Source organism: Gymnodraco acuticeps, unplaced genomic scaffold (genome assembly GCF_902827175.1).
Source record: "Gymnodraco acuticeps unplaced genomic scaffold, fGymAcu1.1, whole genome shotgun sequence".
Classification (NCBI taxonomy): Eukaryota; Metazoa; Chordata; class Actinopteri; order Perciformes; family Bathydraconidae; genus Gymnodraco; species Gymnodraco acuticeps.
The window spans coordinates 1,763,448-1,783,959 of NW_022991168.1; the positions used below are offsets into that span (position 1 = coordinate 1,763,448).

Sequence of the window (20,512 nt, forward strand, 5' to 3'; positions counted from 1 at the left end):
TAGGCCATCCAGTTATTTTAGCCGGGCCGGCTAAAATAACTTTTTATTTGGTCGTGCTTTTTACAGTACTACGGGTTCCACAGATGACATTTTTTTATGGATTTTTTGTCAAAGCACTTCAGATATTCATTGTTATCTGGATGTTAAGAGCATTCCATGGAATATAACAAAAAGTGTATCTCGAGCCGGTTTCTCAAACTGACCTAGCCCACCTTTAAGCAGTGGTGGAAAAAGTACTCAGATCCTGTACTAAAGTAAAAGTATAAATAAATACTCCATTACTTGCTATAGTCCCAAGTTCAAAATAATACTTAAGTGTCCACTTATAGTGGACACGTTTTTTCCCCTTAGTTAAGCTAACATTACTCATTATAACCACATCAAGCTAAAATCATTAAATACATAACGATTGAGACTTCTACAGATAAAGCTTGAAATGTCACCTCTTTTGTCACATATTCTAACACTTTTCGCAGTGTTTCCCACAGATATGAAATATACTTGGGCGGGTGGTGGCAAGGGGGGGGGGGGGGAGGGGTGCGCGATTTTTTTTTTTTTTTTTAACAACATTATTTATTGACTTTTCATTCTGGTATAATCATTTTGCGCAAAGATGGCACTGTTTGTCAGAGCACTTCATCCTTCTGGGATTTCATGAAGAACAGCTCCAACGCCTGTGTGTATGGGAACGCCTCTGGTGCTGGTCCATTAACTGCCAGTGTTTCCCACAGATCTGAAATATACTTTGGGGGGTGGTGGTAGCGGGGGGGGGTTGAGGTGACGTGCAACAACATTAACCTTTCTGTTGGTCGCTTGTTAGCAGACCCTTCACGCGATGGCAGAGCGAACAGGTACAGGTACAGGCAGGGTCCATAATGATAGCCCTATAGTTTAAATCTACTACCCACACATGAACATATGGAAATGGGTTACTATTTAAAAACATAAATGTATTTATTAATGTATTTAGGAACCTATCCATGTGATTTTTAGTGGGGGTCGACCTCAAATCCTCTAGGGGGGGTCCAGGGGCATGCCCCCCCGGTAAGATTTTATTTTTTATTTTGGAGTTAAATGCATCAATCTGGTGCATTTTGAGGAGAAAATAAAGAGACTAGATCTATGGGAACACCTATATTAAACAGAACTGTATACATTTCAATAATCATAAAATCAAGGCCATAACCAATAACATACCATTTCCAATATGAAAAAAACACTGAAACTTGTTTATTAATTTAGTTTTGGTTCATTTATAGTTGTGAGTGTGTCTGTGCTCCTGAATCAGCCTCTCCTGTCTCCCTCCTCTCCTCCCTCTCCCTCCTCTCCCTCCTCTCCCTCTCCTCCCTCCTCTCCTCCCCCCTCTCCCTCCTCTCCCCCCTGCTCCTCTTTGAGGCAGCAGCAAAGACTAGTTTTCTCTCAACAAGTTTTAAAAGTGTATCTTGCCTTTTTTCACCTAGTTAACTTTTTATTTATTTATTCATGCATATTTTACTAATCACATTACATTTCATTTAGCTGACGCTTTAATCCAAAGCGACTTGTAATGACCGATTACAGGGACATTCTCCCTGGAGTAACTAAGGGCTAAGTGCCTTACTCAAGGGCACACTAGTGGTGGTGTTCCTGGCGGGATTTGAACTCACAGCCTTCCGATCTTCAGCCCACCTCACTATCCATTAGACCAATCACTACCCTCTCAAATGGAAATATGTGTTTACATAAATGGTGACCACACCGTTTGAGACCCACTGAGAACTTAGACTAAGTTAACTATCTAAACACTCAGAGAGTTTTTTACCTCACCTGAGCTGAGGTTATCCCGAGCTTGAATGACACACAGAGACCAATCAAGGGCTTTGATTTATGATCTGTATGACAGTGGCCATGTCGGCAGGCCACATCATGTGGACAGCAGTCACCCTGTGTGAGGCAGGCCACTTAACAGGCCAGAAGGAGGCGAGATCAGAGCAAGGGAGCGAGGGATCATTGTCTACAAGTTAATCGATCGCAGATGGCGTCGTGGTCACGGACGAATAAAAAAAAAAAATATTAAAAAAAAAAATTATAAAAAAAAAAAAAAAAAACTAAATGGGTCGCGAAATATACTTGGGCGGCCGTTAATATACCTGGGCGGCCCGCCCAAGTATAGTCTATGTGTGGGAAACCCTGAAGTGTAAGGGAACATAATTAAAAAGTGACCGTTAAGCTAGCTGTTAGCTAGGCTGCATCCGCTTTTCAAATCTATCATCAAAGTATACAGTTGGTAGCAGGGAAATCAAAAATACACATCAACTTTTGTATTTCAGGGACCGTTTGTGTTTAATATATGTTAATATTTAAGAAACTTACCATAAAATCGCAGGATGGCACAGGAAAGGGAAAAAATGTCGGTTCTGTATCCACATCTCACAGTCACAGGATCCAAATGACGCATGTGCTGAGAAAGTACGGCAAGCACTTTGGGACAATCAGTGCGTTTTAAATAACTTTACCATTTAAATACAACACAACATGGTAATGTAATCCCAAAACTTTGAACTTTTACATAAATGCAATTGAAGTCTCTTGATTTAATTGTAAAAAGTGCATTTACTTACTAAAAAAAGCAATTAATGCAAACAACATCCATATTTAATTTCTTAGAGTGTGCCGGGGCTGAGCCCCGGACAACCCCAGCCCAATTTAACCCCTGCTGCTCTATCGAAATCAGTCGCATTGACCCGAAGACACATTTTGAGTTGTATACACTGTTGGAAAGAGGAGATTCCTAGCTTTCTAATGTTATCAGGACTGTTTTTGTACTCCAAATATTAAGCACCGAGTCATAATTTTGAGAAAAAGGCCTTCAAAGTTTCCTCTTCTCTGGAATCCATCGATCTGATTGATTATTAGCAAATGATCAAAATACTGCGGAGGGAAGATATTTTCGTTTGGATTACTGGTCTGGGGGAAGCTCGCGTGTGTGTGTGTGTATACGTGTGTGTTTGTGTAATTTTGCGTTTGTGTGTAGGCCTATTGTTTGTTTCCCGGGGGAAACACTCAGCTGTTGTTATGCCTGCAGTGACGTCAAGTTACTCCGTTCTCCGCTTGTAATTATGCCGAAGCTTCAAAGTTGTATTTATCATCTGAATTTGCGGAAACAAGTTTAATATTCTGAAAGCCAAGCCTTTATATATAAAAAATATATAAATGTCCAGATGCGATTGAAAAGTAAGATAGTTTATTCCAAAAAAGGCAAAAATAAATAAACGTTTTTAAACAAACTATTTCTCATATAAACTGATACATCAATATTAAAGGCACAATAAAGAACCAAGCTGTGACGCTCCCAACCAGCAAGGTCTAAAAACGGTTTGCTTCAGTCAGCCACACCAGTAGGCTGCAGCACCTCTCGTTTTATGCTGCAGCACCTCAACCTGCAGGAGTAACGCACTCAAATTAAATAATAAATTATATGCACCACAGAATCTCAGGCTATGTACTCTAAAAAGATAAAATAATATAAACTAAGGAAATGGCTCCTACAGTCTGCATAATGACTATAATATTATACATGACACAAAGTAGTCCCGTTCGTATTGCAACAGAATGTTTAGACCAGCGGAGTAATACAGCCAGACTGACACAGGCCCTTTCTCACTTCTCTTATTTTTAATTTCCTCGCTCATCGGGCCCCGTCTCAGGTCGACTATTTTCATGTCCTCGCTCCTCGGTCTCGGTCTCACCGGAAGTTGATTTGTCTGTGCCATCTTGAGTAGCGTCCCAATGGCCTTATTTCTGCCGGAGGACCGAGGAGCGATAATGGAGGAGCTATAATCGAGGAACCATCAGACCACCCTTCGATGAAATCATCAGACACTCTTCCCGCCCCCTTACTGTGTATCGCTCACTGATTGGACGAGGCAGTGCATGCACTGATCTGATGCTTCTTGACATGAGAGCAGTTTCCCAGCGGAGTGAAGAAAATACATGAACCTCACGGGAGTCACTCCTCAGTTTATACTGTGTTTTGTTTCAATTCATGTTTCATTTAGTTACAAATATGTAATATATCTGAACAACAAAGTGGTCAAAAATCATTTTATTCATTTATTGGAAACATTTTCATGATCGCTTTTTTCGTTTTACATTTTCATTTATTGTCATTTCCATTCAGTCAGTCATTAAGTGCTATTAAAATGTTAATGTGCTACATATCCACACAAACAAAGTGCAATCCAATGAATGTTAATCTAACTGGGTTTTGATAGATAACATATCTCTTTTTCTTCTCTCAATTATTTTATTTCTATTGTGCACTCTAATCAATATTAATCCAACTATTGTTCGCTTATACATTTTAAGAATGGCGTTTATCTTTTTTGAGAATGAGTTCTTATTTGATTTTATTTATTTGGGTCTACAACAGATGATATAAATGTTTGTGTCAGTAAATGTGTACTAACAGAGGCGGGGGTGTGTGTGGACATAACGGGGACAGAGCTGCTGTCAGACGATCAGCTGTGCAGCGTCATCACAAATGGACGTCGCTTCACGTGAGGCTCCGGAGGAAAGGACGTCCCATTGCTCTTAAAACTCATTTCCCTGCTTCTCGTGGTTTCCTTGCGTCCCTCCATGCTTCCCTGGTGGGAGGGACTAGTCACAGGGAAACGACGCAAGTGAGGGACGCAAGGAATACATTTAACCGAAGTGAGAAGGACCCACAGTCTCACTCCCTGATAGTCCAATAGCGACGCCTGGACAGGGTCCTTTGGCGTGCAGTTGTGACGCGCCGAGGGTGTTTCTCAATGTCGAGTAAAGCTGCTCCAGAGCCACTATTTCATGCATACTACGTCAAAGGACTGTTCCAATGTCCAGCATACTTGGAATTCTACCGAGCCCGGCGTACTTCGTAGCGAGACATTTCGATGCTGCACATGTGTAGACTCCGCAGTCTTAAAATCCCCACAATGCTTTGCGCGAGGACCAATTTCCCCAAATCTGTGGCGGAAAATGTAAGGCGGGCCTCTCATATGACGCACACCTGCACACTTACTCGCCTGTTCCACTCTTTGTTTTCCGAATGCCAGGAAGTATTCTTGCCTCGCTTCTGAAGCAAGTGACTCGGAAGACATGTGCTATCACAAGCATACTCGACATTGAGAAACACCTCGAGTCTCCTTCAGCTTCATAAACGGATTTAAAGAGCTTTCAACTGATTGCAACGTATTCCCATCGGCGGCGGTATTTGACGCTCAGGGAAGCACCGCATGGGTCCATGTCAGCGGCAGTTAAAGGCAATGTGAGCGTCCATTCCCATTGGATAACGGAGAATTTTACATCCGGAAGTAAGTATTCTCCTTACTGTCGATTGATTTTACAGTGATATCTGCACTACTCATCAACTCAAAAACACCAGATTATCCTTGTTATTTACACAACATTGATTGGTTTGGATTGTGTACAATGCTTTTGTGTTTTTCCCCTTCGATTCTGAGAAACAAATAGTTTTTTGGGAGTTTAGGATGGCCGAAAACACTACACTACCCACTCTGTGATTATTCCTCAAGCTCTGTGATTGGTTGACCTCCGACTGTATTCCATATGAAAAAAAACGATTCGTAAAAGATAAAATCCTACTTTATTCAGCTAGTGCTTGCTTTACTCTTTGAAAGTCATCACATACATGCATTGTAATAAATGGTTCGGCTGCATACACATCTGGCTTAGTTCTTTATTTATCTACAGAGATTGGGCCTCAGAATATACCGGAAACTATTATTTTACCATTCTGTTTTAATTTCACAATAAAGTTAATAGTAATATTTTGTTTGATATTATTATTTTTTATTAACTAGACCGCTGGGTCATGTTAAGAACATATTTTCTGTGTTGCTGTGGTTTTTTCCATCGCTTTTGTGTTACAAATATCAAAACAATAATTATATGTGTGGTTGTCTGTGGATAACAAAATATATCTGTCGTAAACTAAACCGGAAACAGCAGTATAACTTATTGTGTTAACTCTGTAAACTTGACAGCTTTTTAACCCGAACCACCTACTGGTTAAAGCACGTTATTACACGTTTAGAGTAATTGCAATGCAGGTAGATTGTGTTGCTTTTTAATGACTGTTTTTAAATGCCTTTTTCTTAATGTCTTTCCTTTTTATAAAGCACTTTGAATTGCCTTGTGTTGAAAGGTGCTGTATAAATAAACTTGCCTTGCTGCTAGTGCTGGGGGGAAACGATTATTTTGAAAACGATTAATCGGGCGATTATTTGAACGATTAGTCGACTAATCTAACGATTATTTTTCTGTTGTTCAATTCATAAAAAACGTAATGTAAAAAAAAATGTTTTCACGATACTGTGTCTCAGGGGATCTTAATATTTAAGAACCTATTAATGTGTTATACCAGATTAACGGAAATAATCTCAGCTAATTGACGATACAAACTATGTTTACCAAAACAAAACACAAGTCTCATAAGAAGCATCTAAATGACCCCTGAGCGAAAAATGCTAACGGACATTGGCACAGAACTCAAGATAAAAGTACCCTTATTCAGTGCTTGAATTGGAATGAAAAAGGTGCCAGTACTCTAAAATCAGCAACTTTTTCAAGTCAATTTTATATATACAGCCCACAAACAAGAATTTGGCTACTATAATGCTGGTGGGTTTGTCTCTTTACTACTGTATATTTTAGAAAGGTTCACTGTACTTAACATTTGTTATGATAGGCAGCGGATATGGCTAAAGCTCAGTAAGGTCAATATTAACTGAAAATATAGCAATCAAAGTCTAGATCTTCTGCTGAAGACACATGAAGCAGAGACCTTTCAGGTGAGAGCCCCTCTGGTGGTGTTCAACATTAATGACAAGGAAACAAAGCTCTGGTCAGAAGCATTTTTTATAAAAAGCTTTAACAAAATTAAGTATTTCTGTACATTTTGAATGCAATCTAACTTTCCAACTCAGAAAACGAAAAAGTGCCAAAAGTCTTCTCACATGGCTGAGCTGCTTTGCAATATACTTCACCACTGAAGAATACAAATATGTATAAAGTAAACTATGATGCAATCTAACTTTCCAACTCAGAAAAATGATAAAGAGCATGAACAAAGAACATGTAAAAACAAATGCAAAATTTGCACAATGAGAAACTGTAACTGCAAGTAACAAAGTCTGAGCCATGGTAAAGAGTTACATTGAACACCAAGCTGATCAGATAACTCCCTGGTTGGTCTGAAGTCCTTCTATCTCCAGGATCTGTACAAATCGGCACATTATGCCAAAAGTCTTCTCACTGGGTGAGCTGCTTTGCAATATACTTCACATTGTTAGAAAAGGCTCCAGAAGGCCTTGGGGACATCAGTATCAGGGGCTGGAGCTGGACAGGCTCTTTCATCAGCACTTCTCCTTCCCTTTGCCAGCCAGGACCTCACATACTGTTCCGGATTGAACTGTCCTAGTGATGGTCCATTACATTTAATGAAAACCAGGCTGGACAGTCGGCTGACAGAGAGAGCATTCCTTTTTGCAGTAAGGATATCGTTCATGCAGCTGAATGCCCGCTCACACTCACTAGTGGAGACAGCGATGGTTCGGACTGCTTTCAGTAGAGGCTCCATGGCAGCAGGTGTACGGGATGCCCTGGTTTCCTTGTATTCGCGAAAGCCCTGAACAGTCTCTCTTCTGTCCACTTTCAGCACTTCGCACAAACGTAGCACCTCTACGCCTCCCGGCCATGTAATGGGATTTCTCTTGTGCTGACATGAGAGGAGGTTGTGGAAGTCATTCTGTGTCTCAGATTCTCTACCATACTGCGGAAAAAACTGACCTGCATGAATCTGTACAAGCCTGCCATTCTCACGCAGGGCAACACCCTTGAAGGACTTCTCAGCTAGAGCTGTATGAACTGTAGTCATGTGTGGGCCAGGCATGGTGACCATGGATTCAAAAACTCGTATTTCTCGAGTTAAGAGCCTATCTGCTGTAGGCAGTGTCATCTCTCTTTTTTGGAGTTGCCGAGAGAGGTCGCTGAGCTCTGTGAGCGCATCGTACATCAGTCCCAGATTGCTGACAAACGTTGCAGATGTGAGCACATCATCCAGGCCCTTGTACTTTGCTCTGTCTCTGGAATCCCTGCTCGTGTCGTTTGCAGCATTTGTGAAGTGATCATGAAGCACTCGGTAGTTTTCCCAGACTGCTCTGACGCTCCTTTCACTTGAAGCCACCCAGCGGATGGACAAAACACGCCCTATCACCAAGAGACGCTGTCCGACTGCTTGCGCACACTGCGCTAACTGCCTCTGATTTTTGGGGGAGGCATGGAACAAGGAATAGAGTTTGTCAAAAAAGATCTGGAAATGATTGAGCCCTGAGACCTCCTTGACCACATCCCCAACTGCTAGCTCTAGACGATGATTGGAGCAGTGCCACACAAACAGGCTTGGGAATTTACTACACAACTGGGTAGCAACGCCTGTTCTCTTCCCTAGCATGACTGAAGCCCCATCACATGCAAAAGAAACGAAACACTGACCTAAAAAGTCCTCGTTAAAATCTCTTCCAAGACACTCCATTAACGCCTTTGTGATGTCATCAGCCGTTGTTCCATCCAACTCGATCAGCTCCCAAAAAACGTTTCGGGCTCAGCATCAGCTAATGCTGAGCGTAGACACACAACAAGCACCGTTTTACCACTAATAGTGGTAGATTCATCGACCAAAACACAGAGTTTTCTTTGGTTTTCTGTAATGTCTTTTGCCATTTTTTTTCTTCAGCTCATGAGCTATGTGGTCGATGATTTCGCCACAGGTTTTATTGGAGTGCAAAACCCTGCCCACGTTCAGCCCATTCAGTTTCTGTACATTCAAATCAATTGGCATGTCTGTGAATGGCCGGCTATGTTTGCCAATTGTATATGCCGTTCTAAAAACTCTGATAGTGGTGTCTAATTCAGATTTATGCATAGACTGCACTTGATGTTGAATAGTTTCACGTGAAGCAGATGTAAGGATGTCAGCAGCTTTTACATGGGCTTGTGATTCTTTATGTTCTTTGATTTTTTTTCTCAGGCTAGCTTGTTGTTTGCCCTTGTCAACACCGAAATGAGACACTGCACACTCACCCCATTCAGTTGACAGTTGCAGTCCTTGTCCAGTGTGTATTCCCAAAGATTTGACATCTCTGCATATCCGACATCCTAGCTTCTTATGTTTAAGAAGGAGCCATGCATTGGTCTTGCAAAAATATTGCACCTGGTCCGTTGTCCAGCAGTCAGGTGCATCGCTTTGCCCGGTGTTGGTGGTGGCGGTTGAGCCAGCAGCAGCTAACGTTAGAGGCTCTGGAGGAGGCGGCGGAGCTAGTGCTAATGCTAATGCACTAGAACTTGGAGCAGGAGGATCAACCAAAGAAAGCTCCCCATCAGACACAATTTCCAACACAGGCACAGCATTCTCTGTATTTGAAGTTTCTTCCGGCGACAACCGCTGTCTTTTTGCACTTTTATTAATCCACGCTAACATTTTAGAAATGCTAATTTGTGACGTGACTTGCTTTCCTTCTCTCGGGGGCGTGCCTGCTCTGTTCTATCACTCTACATAGCCACCCACTGGGGGGGGGGGGAGTTGCACTGCATAAACACAACACACGTGCATCTAGGTATGTAAATTGTAAAGCATTAAAACATGGTTTTACTAACAGTTTTCAGTATGTTGTTACTTCGGCATTATTATTATTATTTTGAAACGTGTATTACTATTAAATCACGGTCAAATAGGTTAATTTTGACATAGTCGTTTCCACCACAGTATTTACATGGAGAAGATAAGCCCCGCCCCCTCTCCAGCACGTTCTGTTTGAATGACAGGAGTAAACAGCTGACAGCCGCTGTGAAACTCCAGCGGTTAGAGCGATGAGAATGTCCGTTCGGCACCTCATGACGCATCTACTGAGTACCGGGCGGCTGTATATATGTATATATATATATATATATATGTATATATATATATGGATGTATAATAAGAACGGCGGGAGAGTGTTGAGTACTGGCACGGTGCATGAGTACCGGAGTACCGCCAGCATGCCGGTACTGAGCAAGAAGTGCCGGTACTCCATGGGTCAGAACCAGAAGTGCCGGTACTGCGTACCGGTGAGTACCGGCCCAATTCCAGCACTGCCCTTATTACTTATCGTAGCTGCACATACAATATATCCGATTAAAGCTGAGACTCCACAGATTATGTAGGTATATAGTATCATCACTGAGTGATCCGGACTCGCGACAGGGGAAGCAAATACAGTCATCACAACACGTACCTTCACAGAGCTTCTAGGGAGATCGTCTCACCACCGTAGCTGTCAATCTGATCAAAAGACGTGTTCAATGGCATTAAAATGAGAAAAAACGCGGCTGAATCGGTTAATCCATAGGTTTTTAACGTCTATGTATAAAAAAATGATTGAATTTATAATCCATAATTCCATTTTTATGAAAAATCGGAGAGCAAATGCTAGCTGCTAATGGTAGCCACCACAGCTAGCTGCTGCTTCTGCTAGGCTATGCAGCAGTCTCAGTGAGATATAAATATATAAATATCTTTGCGTTTTGGACTAACTTTAAAATATTCCCATGCTTTTGAAGACCTAGGGCGAGATGTTTCCGTTTGGGGGGTCGTGCGCAATCCTGTGAGGAGGAGGTGGTAGCCGTTTCAGTCTCCATTGTGTTTGAAGTGCGATTGCGAACTGCTTGTTGCTTTGGGTGACCCACGTGTGTGTAGCGACGCGTCGACGCGGAAATATGTCGTCGACGATATTTTGAAGTCGACGACGTCGACGCGTCGCTACAGCACAAGTTGCTGCATGTTTTGTTGAATGTGTTATATTTGATGAAAACATTTAAACATTAAGAGTAGCCTACATACAAATTAGGGGGAAAGTAGAAGGTCAATGATAGAAATATAGAATAGAAAATTTCAAGAAGATACTGTAAATGATATCTAGAATAAAACAGTTTAGTGCTGGATATTAAAAAAGATATTAATAGGAGGATGTACAAAACAGAAAAATTAATTAGGCTTTATTAAAACATGAAAGAATACTTTAGGTTAAGGTCTTCTTTTAAATACATGTAAGCAAAAGGCTTTGGGGGTATCTACAGATAAATATTAAGCCTGACAAAGTACTTAAAGTCTAATATATTGCATGGTTTGTTTTGGGACTTGACAATTAACTTTCCTGCAATGTTAACTATGGGTTATTTTAACCGATATTATACATATTAATTATACTCTTATAAGATGTATGTAGATAGTATAAGAAAATGTGCAGAATATGACAGTTTAATGGTGGAGGTATACACACATAGATGTCTTGTAATGCACTGTTGAGGTACCTGCGACCCAAGTGTTTAATTTATTGCATAACTACACCGTAGTTGTGTATATGATCTGTCAATAAACCTTTGAAAATCTTGAAATCTTGAAAGGGATGTGCAAAATAGCCATTATACAGTCTTAAATGAACTATTAGAAAATAACGAGTAATGAATATACTTTATAAGGATCTGCAGATACATTTTTTGTCTTCTCAAGCACACACTATCAAATATCTCGCCTGATTGTTGGCACTTGACAATCACCTTCCCTGAATTTGACTCAGGTGTAACTAAAGTCTGATTTAAGGGTTGTTTATATTTCACATCATTAATCAGAATCTGTAAAGTAACTAAAATAAATGTAGTGGAGTAAAAATACACCAATGGGTTTTTCATCCCCTAAACCTCCAGGGCTGTACACAGTTTAATACTGGCAACTTCTAATTGTGAGAAATACGAAAACGTCTTTTAAAACTACAATTCACAGTAGAGACGTGCCATAGAACATGTTTCGAAACACAATTGGCCAGCATGTGTAGTTCTGGGGGGGGGGACACACGTTCGACTAGGGATGTAACGATTTTTTTTTATTAAATAATTTTTTTTTTTTTTAAACCGTTATTTAACCAGATGGTCCCATTGAGATCATTGATCTCTTTTTCAAGGGAGACCTGTCCAACATGGCAGCAAGTAGGTTACAAGATGAACATAAAACAACAGATAACACAAAAGGACATCGTATTTACATACCTAGAGACATTGACAAGTACCAACAGTATATTTATATCTCGCCCTTTCAATAAGCCTTAACTTCTTGGCAAAAACTGTATTGTTTTTGAAGTGGTGGAGAGACAATGCACAGTTTGACCCACTTCTGTCACCCATGGCCAAAGCATATCTCTCTGTCCCAGCAACATCAGTACCAATCAAGAGAGTTTTTGGTAGCGTTACATCCCTACGTTCGACTAATCACGGGGTTTGTCAAGCAAAGCGGCTGCTGTAGTCCTAAACGATAGTTTAGGATTATGGGTAGTGTACACTAGTGTAGTGTCTTCGGCCATCCTAAACTCCCAAAAAACTATTTGTTTCTTCGAATCGAAGGGGGAAAACAAAAAAGCATTGTACACAATTTAAACCGATCAATGTTGTGTAATTAACAAGGATAATCTGCTGTTTTTGAGTTGATGAGTAGTGGAGATATCACTGTAAAATCAATCGACAGTAAGGAGAATACTTACATCCGGGTGTAAAATTCTCCGTTATCCAATGGGAATGGACGCTCACATTGCCTTTAACTTCCGCCGACATGGACCGATGCGATGCTTCCCTGAGCGTCAAATACCGCCGCCAATGGGAATACATTGCAATCAGTTGAAAGCTCTTTGCGTCCGTTTATGAAGCTGAAGGAGACTCGGTGCGTCACAACTGCACGCCAAAGGACCCTGACCAAGCGTCGCTATTGGACGATCAGGGAGTGAGACTGTGTTGGCCAGACATGTGGAGACATGCCCGGGCCCTAAGAAGCCTTGTGGTCTGCAAAACTAGCTTACACATGCTTGATGATGCTAACTGCCTTCTGTTGCGCAGATAGTGCCGTGTGTGGGAAGTAAACACAACTAAAATTTGAATTTGTAAAACGTACATTTTCACGAACGCACACATGTCCGCAACAAAGAAAACAAGCCAAAGACAGTCAGTAGTTCAGATAATGCGATCCTGCCTGTACTGTGGTCAGGTGTGTCATGGGTGAGTCCATTAATACAGGGAGATGATATGGAATAGTTCAAGTAGCATAGGACATTTTGTTTTAATACAATTAAAATGTTTGAGTTTCATTAACCTGTTAAGCCCGAGAGGACCCTAATCCGGGTCCGGCGTGTAGTTTTTTCACGAAACTGTGTCACAGGGCTTCTTAATATTTAAAAACCTATTAAGTTGTCATACTCACTTAACGGTTAGAAACTCAGCTAACTGAAGATATGAACAATTTTCACCGAAACAAAGCACAAGTCTCACAAGAAGCGTCTAAATGACCCCTGAGCACATAACGCACTTAGCACAGAACTCAAGGTAAAAATACCCTTATTACTTATCGTAACTGCACATACAAGATATCAGATTAAAGCTGAGATTCCACAGATTATATAGGTATTAGTATCTTCACTGAGAGATCAGAACTTGCGACAGGGGAAGCAAACAGACATCACAACACGTAGCATCACGGAGCATTCACGGGAGATCGTCTCACCTTAGCTGTTATTCTGATCAAAAGTCGTGTTCAATGGCATTAAAACGATAAAAACGCGGCTGAAGGTTAATCCAATGTGTGATGAATGATTGATAATCCATAATTACATTTGTATGTAAAAATCGGAGATTTTATATTAGCTGCTAATGGTAGCCACCAGAGTGTATCGCAGCTTCCGGTTCCGGGGCATTCTGGCTGTGCAGCACTCATTCACCAATGGGTAATGTTTATATGGATTTTAGGAACTTCCCCTCGATTATATTGGCTCTAACGGTTAAAAAGAGATGTCAATCATCAAAATCGACCAAGGGGGGCCAGAGATATGGAAAATGCACCCAAATGAACCCAGAAGTGGGTTTTTTTCTTCTAAATCTCTCTAAAAAGGTCAAACGTCACTTGTTTTGCATCAATCTTGATACAGGGTACTTATATGTTATGGTTTGGATTCCCAAAGCTATTAGTCTACTATCCCATCATTCAAGGGTGGTTTTCTTTTTTTGGACGGACACTATAATTTACATTTTTTTACTATGTTCAATATGAATTTACTTTAAAACATCTATATTGATTCTGACACTTCTACATCCAACTCACAGATGTAACCTTGCTTTGAGAAAAAAGATTATTAATTTAACCCTTTTAGAAGTGAAGATATAGTCATTTGTTCTGGGAATGTCATTTTCGAGCTTGAGACCTGAAAAACAGGTTCAGGGCTTAACAGGTTAAATTGATTAAATTGAAATAATCTAACCTTGAGGATATAGCAGTACTTGATTGCTAACTTATTCATGCAGAGAAGATGTCATTGCTACATCATGAACACACATTATACCAGTAGGACAGTATACATGTATTAATAGTGTATTATGTTCTAATATATTCTAAGCCAGTTAGCAGCAGTGCCTAGCTGGAATACCTTGAAATATACTCAAATTTACAAATAGTGTTTACATGCTTTTCTTCCACAATTGCTTGATTTCCCAGGCCAATGCGTCAAAAGACTGAATGACTACTTGTAATACATCTTTTGCCAAGGAAAGGTATTTACATAATTAATGAGATTTATAGTCAGCGCTAATGAGCTGATATATGCCAGCTTCAATCTAAATGATGGATGTTATAAAAACAGAAATCTTAAACATCCAAACAGCAGAAGCTACTGTAGCCAAAAATAATGTGGTGTTACACAGAAAGGGTGTCTGAAGCGGCTTCTGGCTTCATCTGTCTATGTTAAATGAATTATTATTATTAAAGGAAGGAAAAATTCCAGATATGGGCCAAGATGACGGTACACCTACGTAATTGGGTTTTTCTTAACCCTTAGGGAGCATTTTAAACCTGGAAGGAATCATATCCAAGTCATAAAAATAGCTCACTCTGCTTTGAGGAACCCTCATGGGCATTTCAGACTGAAATGACAGTAGAACCTTCTCATATAAACTTGGGAATCTGGTCTGGTAATTTTCCAGAGTTTCCCTTTCATAAATAGTACATAACAGAAGACTGTCTGTGTCATATTTTAATTTGTTCTCACTTGCTCGAAACATTCCATTTAGTTTAATCTTCAGGTGGTGCCCGGGTAGAGCGAAAAGAAGCAAAAAGAAGGCAAGACATGGTGTGGATCGCACAACATGGTGTGGATCGCACAACATGGTGTGGATCACACAACGGTCATGTGGTTGTTTTGTTAAAAACCAACATATATATATATAAGATTTTGGTTGATTAGCCTTTACAGAGAAATGTTGTTATGTTCTGGAAAGACATTTTCGATGGGGTCTTTTTGTAAATTACCCCTCTTTTTGAACCTTTGATGTTTGTTTCTCCTGCCTAATTGCAGCCCCAGTCACTGTAAATTCTCTGGACAATATCAGCTCTATTCACACAGGAGATAACACAAATGTTGTACTAGGAAGATGAAGGGGTAATGTCAAATGATTGTCCAAATGATTCGGGCATTTGCATTCTCACATGCAACTATACCAGATAATGTTAAGATAATTTCAAGTTGGAGTGACTGTTAGGATCTAGACAAAAGCATATGTTGTATTAACCCAACATGTTGTAAAAAAAACTTGTCTTGTAACAAGACCTCAAACTCTGCGTATGGAGAAGAGCCACAATGAAACAATAACTTCCTTCAAAATAACTTTCATTATTTTTACATTATATTTAATTCATTTTTTTTTTTAAATGTTTCAAATTAGTTCTATACTGTACATTCCTTATTTGATGACCTTATATTCTCTCTTATATCTGTAATCTTACTTACGTCAATGAACCTGATTCTGAATAATAATATAATGATTGTAATAATATCATGTCAGCACACTACTGCACTGGTAAAACCACATGGGAATGGTAGTTTTTAAATGACTACTTCTTTACCAGGTGATATTCAGGTCATATTAGGGAAGGTAACTTTCTGTTGTATCAAATCTTGCTGACATCACCATGGTAACTCCTTTTGTAGGTGTGGCCTGCTGCAGGTTGGAGACCGCCTCCTGTCAATTAACGGGATCCCCACAGAGGACGGAACACTAGAAGAGGCCAATCAGCTTCTCCGAGACGCGGCACTGACCAATAAGGTCTCCTTGGATATCGAGTTCGATGTAGCAGGTTTGTGAAGTCATCCCCAGTTTTATGATTCCATTACACCAAGATATATTTCCTCTTTACGTCCAGATGTTTTATTACATTTACAGTGTCCCTTTATTTAAGCTCGAGTCAATTTTGGATTATTGTCAAACATCCAACATCCTTAAAACTATTGGGATTATTTGCCCATCTACAAGGGTTCAAACCATTTTGTATAGGGAAATTAGAGAGCAAATGAGCAAAATGCTTTCTTTTTTAGCAAGCATTTAGCAGTTTTGTTGGAGGATGTTTAAATAGACAAATGTGCACAGAGAGCATGATCACTGGTCTCATTTGGTGAGAGCTTTGTGGACAGATTGTAATTACAGCTCGTCACTGCAGGGCACAGCCTTCTCTGCATGCTTTTAACCCGATGAAAGGGAAACAACCACACATACCCTTCAGCTGTGTCATTAACTCTGATTTCATTTTGAAAAAAAGTCATTAAATTGCATTGCAGGCGTTTCTGAACTCACAGACAAAGGGTCGATCAATCCAAGTTTTTGAAAGGGGATTTTGATAGCAAATATTTACTTACAAGTATTTAATAAGTAGGATCTGTAGGGAAAATGAATCTGCGGCTTTTCCACAACTTGGCTTGACCTTCTTGTTTTGATGAGTAACATTTAAAGGTGACTTGTGGAATTTAGCATTATCCCCCAAGGTGCATCATGTATATCCTTGAGCATTATTTATATGCATGTTTACTTGTGTCAAGTCTGCTTTTTTTCTGTTTTATTCTGTCATATCGTAGCAAGTCAGAATGTGTCGCCAGCACCTGTAGATCAGTGGAATAGATACCATTGGCACGTATCACTTTACCCACCTTAGCATGCATGCATGTGTGTATGTGTGATTGCATTAGATAAAACAAAACGTGGACCCATTCAGTGAAACTCCTCAACAAACTGGACCCAATTTAAATTAACAGAAGATATTAGGAAGGCCCACAGCATAAACATGGCCCTATAAAATGAAGCATGTGCATGAGAAAAAAGGCCATAAACAGTTTATTTCACAATACATATCAGAAAATAAAACTCATCCATCCTTTAGGGTTCCCAAACTTTTCAGCCCCGCAACCCCCAAAATAACAGTGCCAGAGACTGGCGACCCCCCACTATCACGTGGTGACTGGAAGAAAAAGAAAAACGTGTGCACAGGACGCACGCACTAATAGGGTATCCAAACACGCACATAACGACAACACACAAGAACAGAACAGCCTGACAACCATGATATGATTTTACATAGAGCAATTTAATATAAGATAACAGCAGAACTCGTGAGTCAAAGTAATCTCCATGTAAATTAGGAGAACATTGTTGCGGTGTAAACTTTAAAGACATAAACTGTAGTAAACATATGAACATTGTTGCTGTGCATATTTACATTTGGGGAATACGCTATGTTTCAGCGTTAATCTCACCTAATGACATACTTGCCAACCCTCCCGATTTTCGCGGGAGACTCCCGATTTCATAGCCCTCACGCTACACCATTGTTTGCTCCAGCGGGGTGCAAAACAGCATGTCCTCATCAAGTTTTCCATCAAAACTGTATCTGGCGAAAACAAGCAGTTGGGCAGAGTTTGACATATCTGATCTGTGGATTCGTCTAACTGCAAAGCATATTTCCCTTTCTTCACTCTGTCAATCAGCTGACACTTGATATCCTGGGCCATGTCCGTGATGTGCTGGGATATGGTCCCGTCAGACAGCGGCACTGCTTCCAGTTCCCGTGCCTGTTTATCCCCATGCATTGCCCTACTCATAGCGATAGCAGCAGGTTTAATTAGGGTTTCCCCGATTGTGTGTGGCTTTTTTGCCTGTGCAATTAAATATGCCACCTCATATGATGCCTTTTGAGCCTTGGTAGGGATTGTTGTTTTTTTTTAGTTATAACTTTCTTTTGGCCTTGCAATTCTCTCTGCTTTCGGCGGAAAAAATCTGCTGGTTTAGTAGCAAGAGAGGGGTGCTTCGTGTTTAAATGTCTGAGCATTTTTACGGGCTTTAAGCTCTCATGTGCAAGAACCTCAGTGCACACTACACATTGGGGATGTTGTGCTTCATTGATAATGAGGCATGTGAATCCGTACTGGATGTATTCCTCTCGATACTTGCGACACTTGAATGAAGGCTTGTCTGACTGCTTATGGACCGCCTTACGGTGGTTCCTCCTCCTCCTCCTCCTCCTCCTCAAGTCGACAGCCTTTGTGATGGCGGCTCTCCGCTCTCCTCCGCTGGCCTGTCTGCCTTCTCACTAGTTGGTATTAACCAATGTTTCATTTTGAAAAATGTATTAAAGATCTGTTCAGAAGAAATATACCAGTATAGTTGATGTGTGTTTTACGTCTCTGATATTTTCTGTGGTGCTGTAAAGTGACCTTTGAGCTGCAAATGACTGTCGTAAATCTGTCCGAATCAAAATTCCTTTATTTGTCCCGCTTACCTATTAAACAGACTTACATAATACAAAATGTCTATGCACACGTTATTATTATTAATAATAATAATTATTAAAAAATACATTTAAATATATATATTTTTTAAAACACCTCAGGGGTCACATCAAGAGGATTCTGAAAACATCTCGCGACCCCCACTTTGGGAACCCCTGCTTTAGATTACTCTAATTTTACTCATTTTAAATGTTTATTCAGGAATATGTCTCTTATGTACGGAGCCCCTAAGGGGACATGGGGAAAAAAAGGGAGAGAGAGAGAGAAAAAAAACAAGTCGGGATAACGGGTTATCCCAACTTTTTTTTGTTGAGAAAGTTACCGGTGCGCCATGGAGGAAGTGGAACACACAGGAGACAACCATTTCATTGCAGACTGTTATGTTTATGTGGGGAAATGACAGTGCATACATTATTTGAGATATATTTTGAACTCAGACTTAATTTTAAGGACACAAAAGTTATCGGTTTTTTCTCTCTTTTTTACATTTTTTTTTCGATGTCCCTTTAGGGACTCCGTACTTGTGGTATGCTTGAGCACACACTTTAATTTATATATTTTTTAAAGGTTATTTTAAGGGGCCCTATTATACTTTTTGAGGTTATCCCTTTCCTGTAGTGTGTTTTATAGTTTTTCTTGCATGTAAATGGTCTGCAACAATACAATCCCTATGTTCCCTTCAGAGGGAGTTTCACTCCCACACAAACATGTAACAGTAGAGGCACAACATAAAAACATGAACCTGAAAGGAGCATAATTAGTCCTCTTTAAAACATTAGGATGAGTTGTTATAGACAATGTCTATTTTTGAGTCACTGAGTAGCTCTATGACATTATACATATTTTTCTGCTGTTTTGGCAACATTTGTTGTGATGAGTAAACATAGCCAATGAGTAATTAATAAATGAACATTTATCCTGTCAGTGAATGATAAGAGCTTCTTGGCAAGATTACATGAAGCTGAAGTGACTCAATGGCTTGGTTAAAACAGTCTTGTGTTGGCCTATAACTGGTCATGTTTGTGCCTGGATGTAGAGTTGTTTTACTGCTGGAATTAGCATTTTGACTCATGCTTGCAAACAGTGAGGATTTGGAGTCTCTGTTTGCCCCAAAGGAGAGCAATTCAGAGGAGATAAGAGCAAGAGCTAAAAGCCTCGTAATTACAAATGTTAAGCGGGTTGAAAAGACTTATTTGTTGCTTCTTTATTATAATGGCTTTTCTGCATGTGTTTGTATTTCAGAGTCGGTGGTGCCTAGCAGTGGTACATTCCACGTCAAACTGCCGAAGAAAAGAGGAGTGGAGCTGGGGCTCACCATCAGTGGTGTGGACACACACACACACACACACACACACACACACACACACACACACACACACACACACACACACACACACACACACACACACACACACACACACACACACACACACACACACACACACACACACACACACACACACACACACACACACACACACACACACACACACACACACACAGTCTGTTGTTTTTTCTGATGGCACATCACAAAAAATTAGGGCTGTCAGTCGATTAAAATATTTAGTCGCACATTTTTGATCTGTTCTAAATGTACCTTAGAGGAATATTTTTCAAGTTTTTAATACTCTTATCAACATATGAGTGGACAAATATGCTTTATGCTAATGTTTATTATCATTCGAACAATGACAAATATTCTCATGAATATTAAACACAACAACCTCTGAACATTACAAATATTCGCCTCAATTCAACCTGGAACCTCTCTCATACAATACAGTGCGTGTGCGTGCGTG

General features: G+C 40.2%; 1 protein-coding gene across 10 annotated transcripts in view; it reads left to right on the plus strand.

Annotated features, from left to right (window-relative positions):
• The window catches only part of LOC117560669 (glutamate receptor-interacting protein 2-like), a 522,557-nt gene that overhangs the window by 462,274 nt on the left and 39,771 nt on the right, over nucleotides 1-20,512 (plus strand). For all 10 annotated transcript variants that reach the window (XM_034237604.1, XM_034237605.1, XM_034237602.1 and 7 more), the window contains exons 13-14: nucleotides 16,089-16,234; nucleotides 19,956-20,036. In XM_034237604.1, the coding sequence (XP_034093495.1) occupies nucleotides 16,089-16,234; nucleotides 19,956-20,036 (227 nt within the window). The remainder of the gene's footprint in view (nucleotides 1-16,088; nucleotides 16,235-19,955; nucleotides 20,037-20,512) is intronic.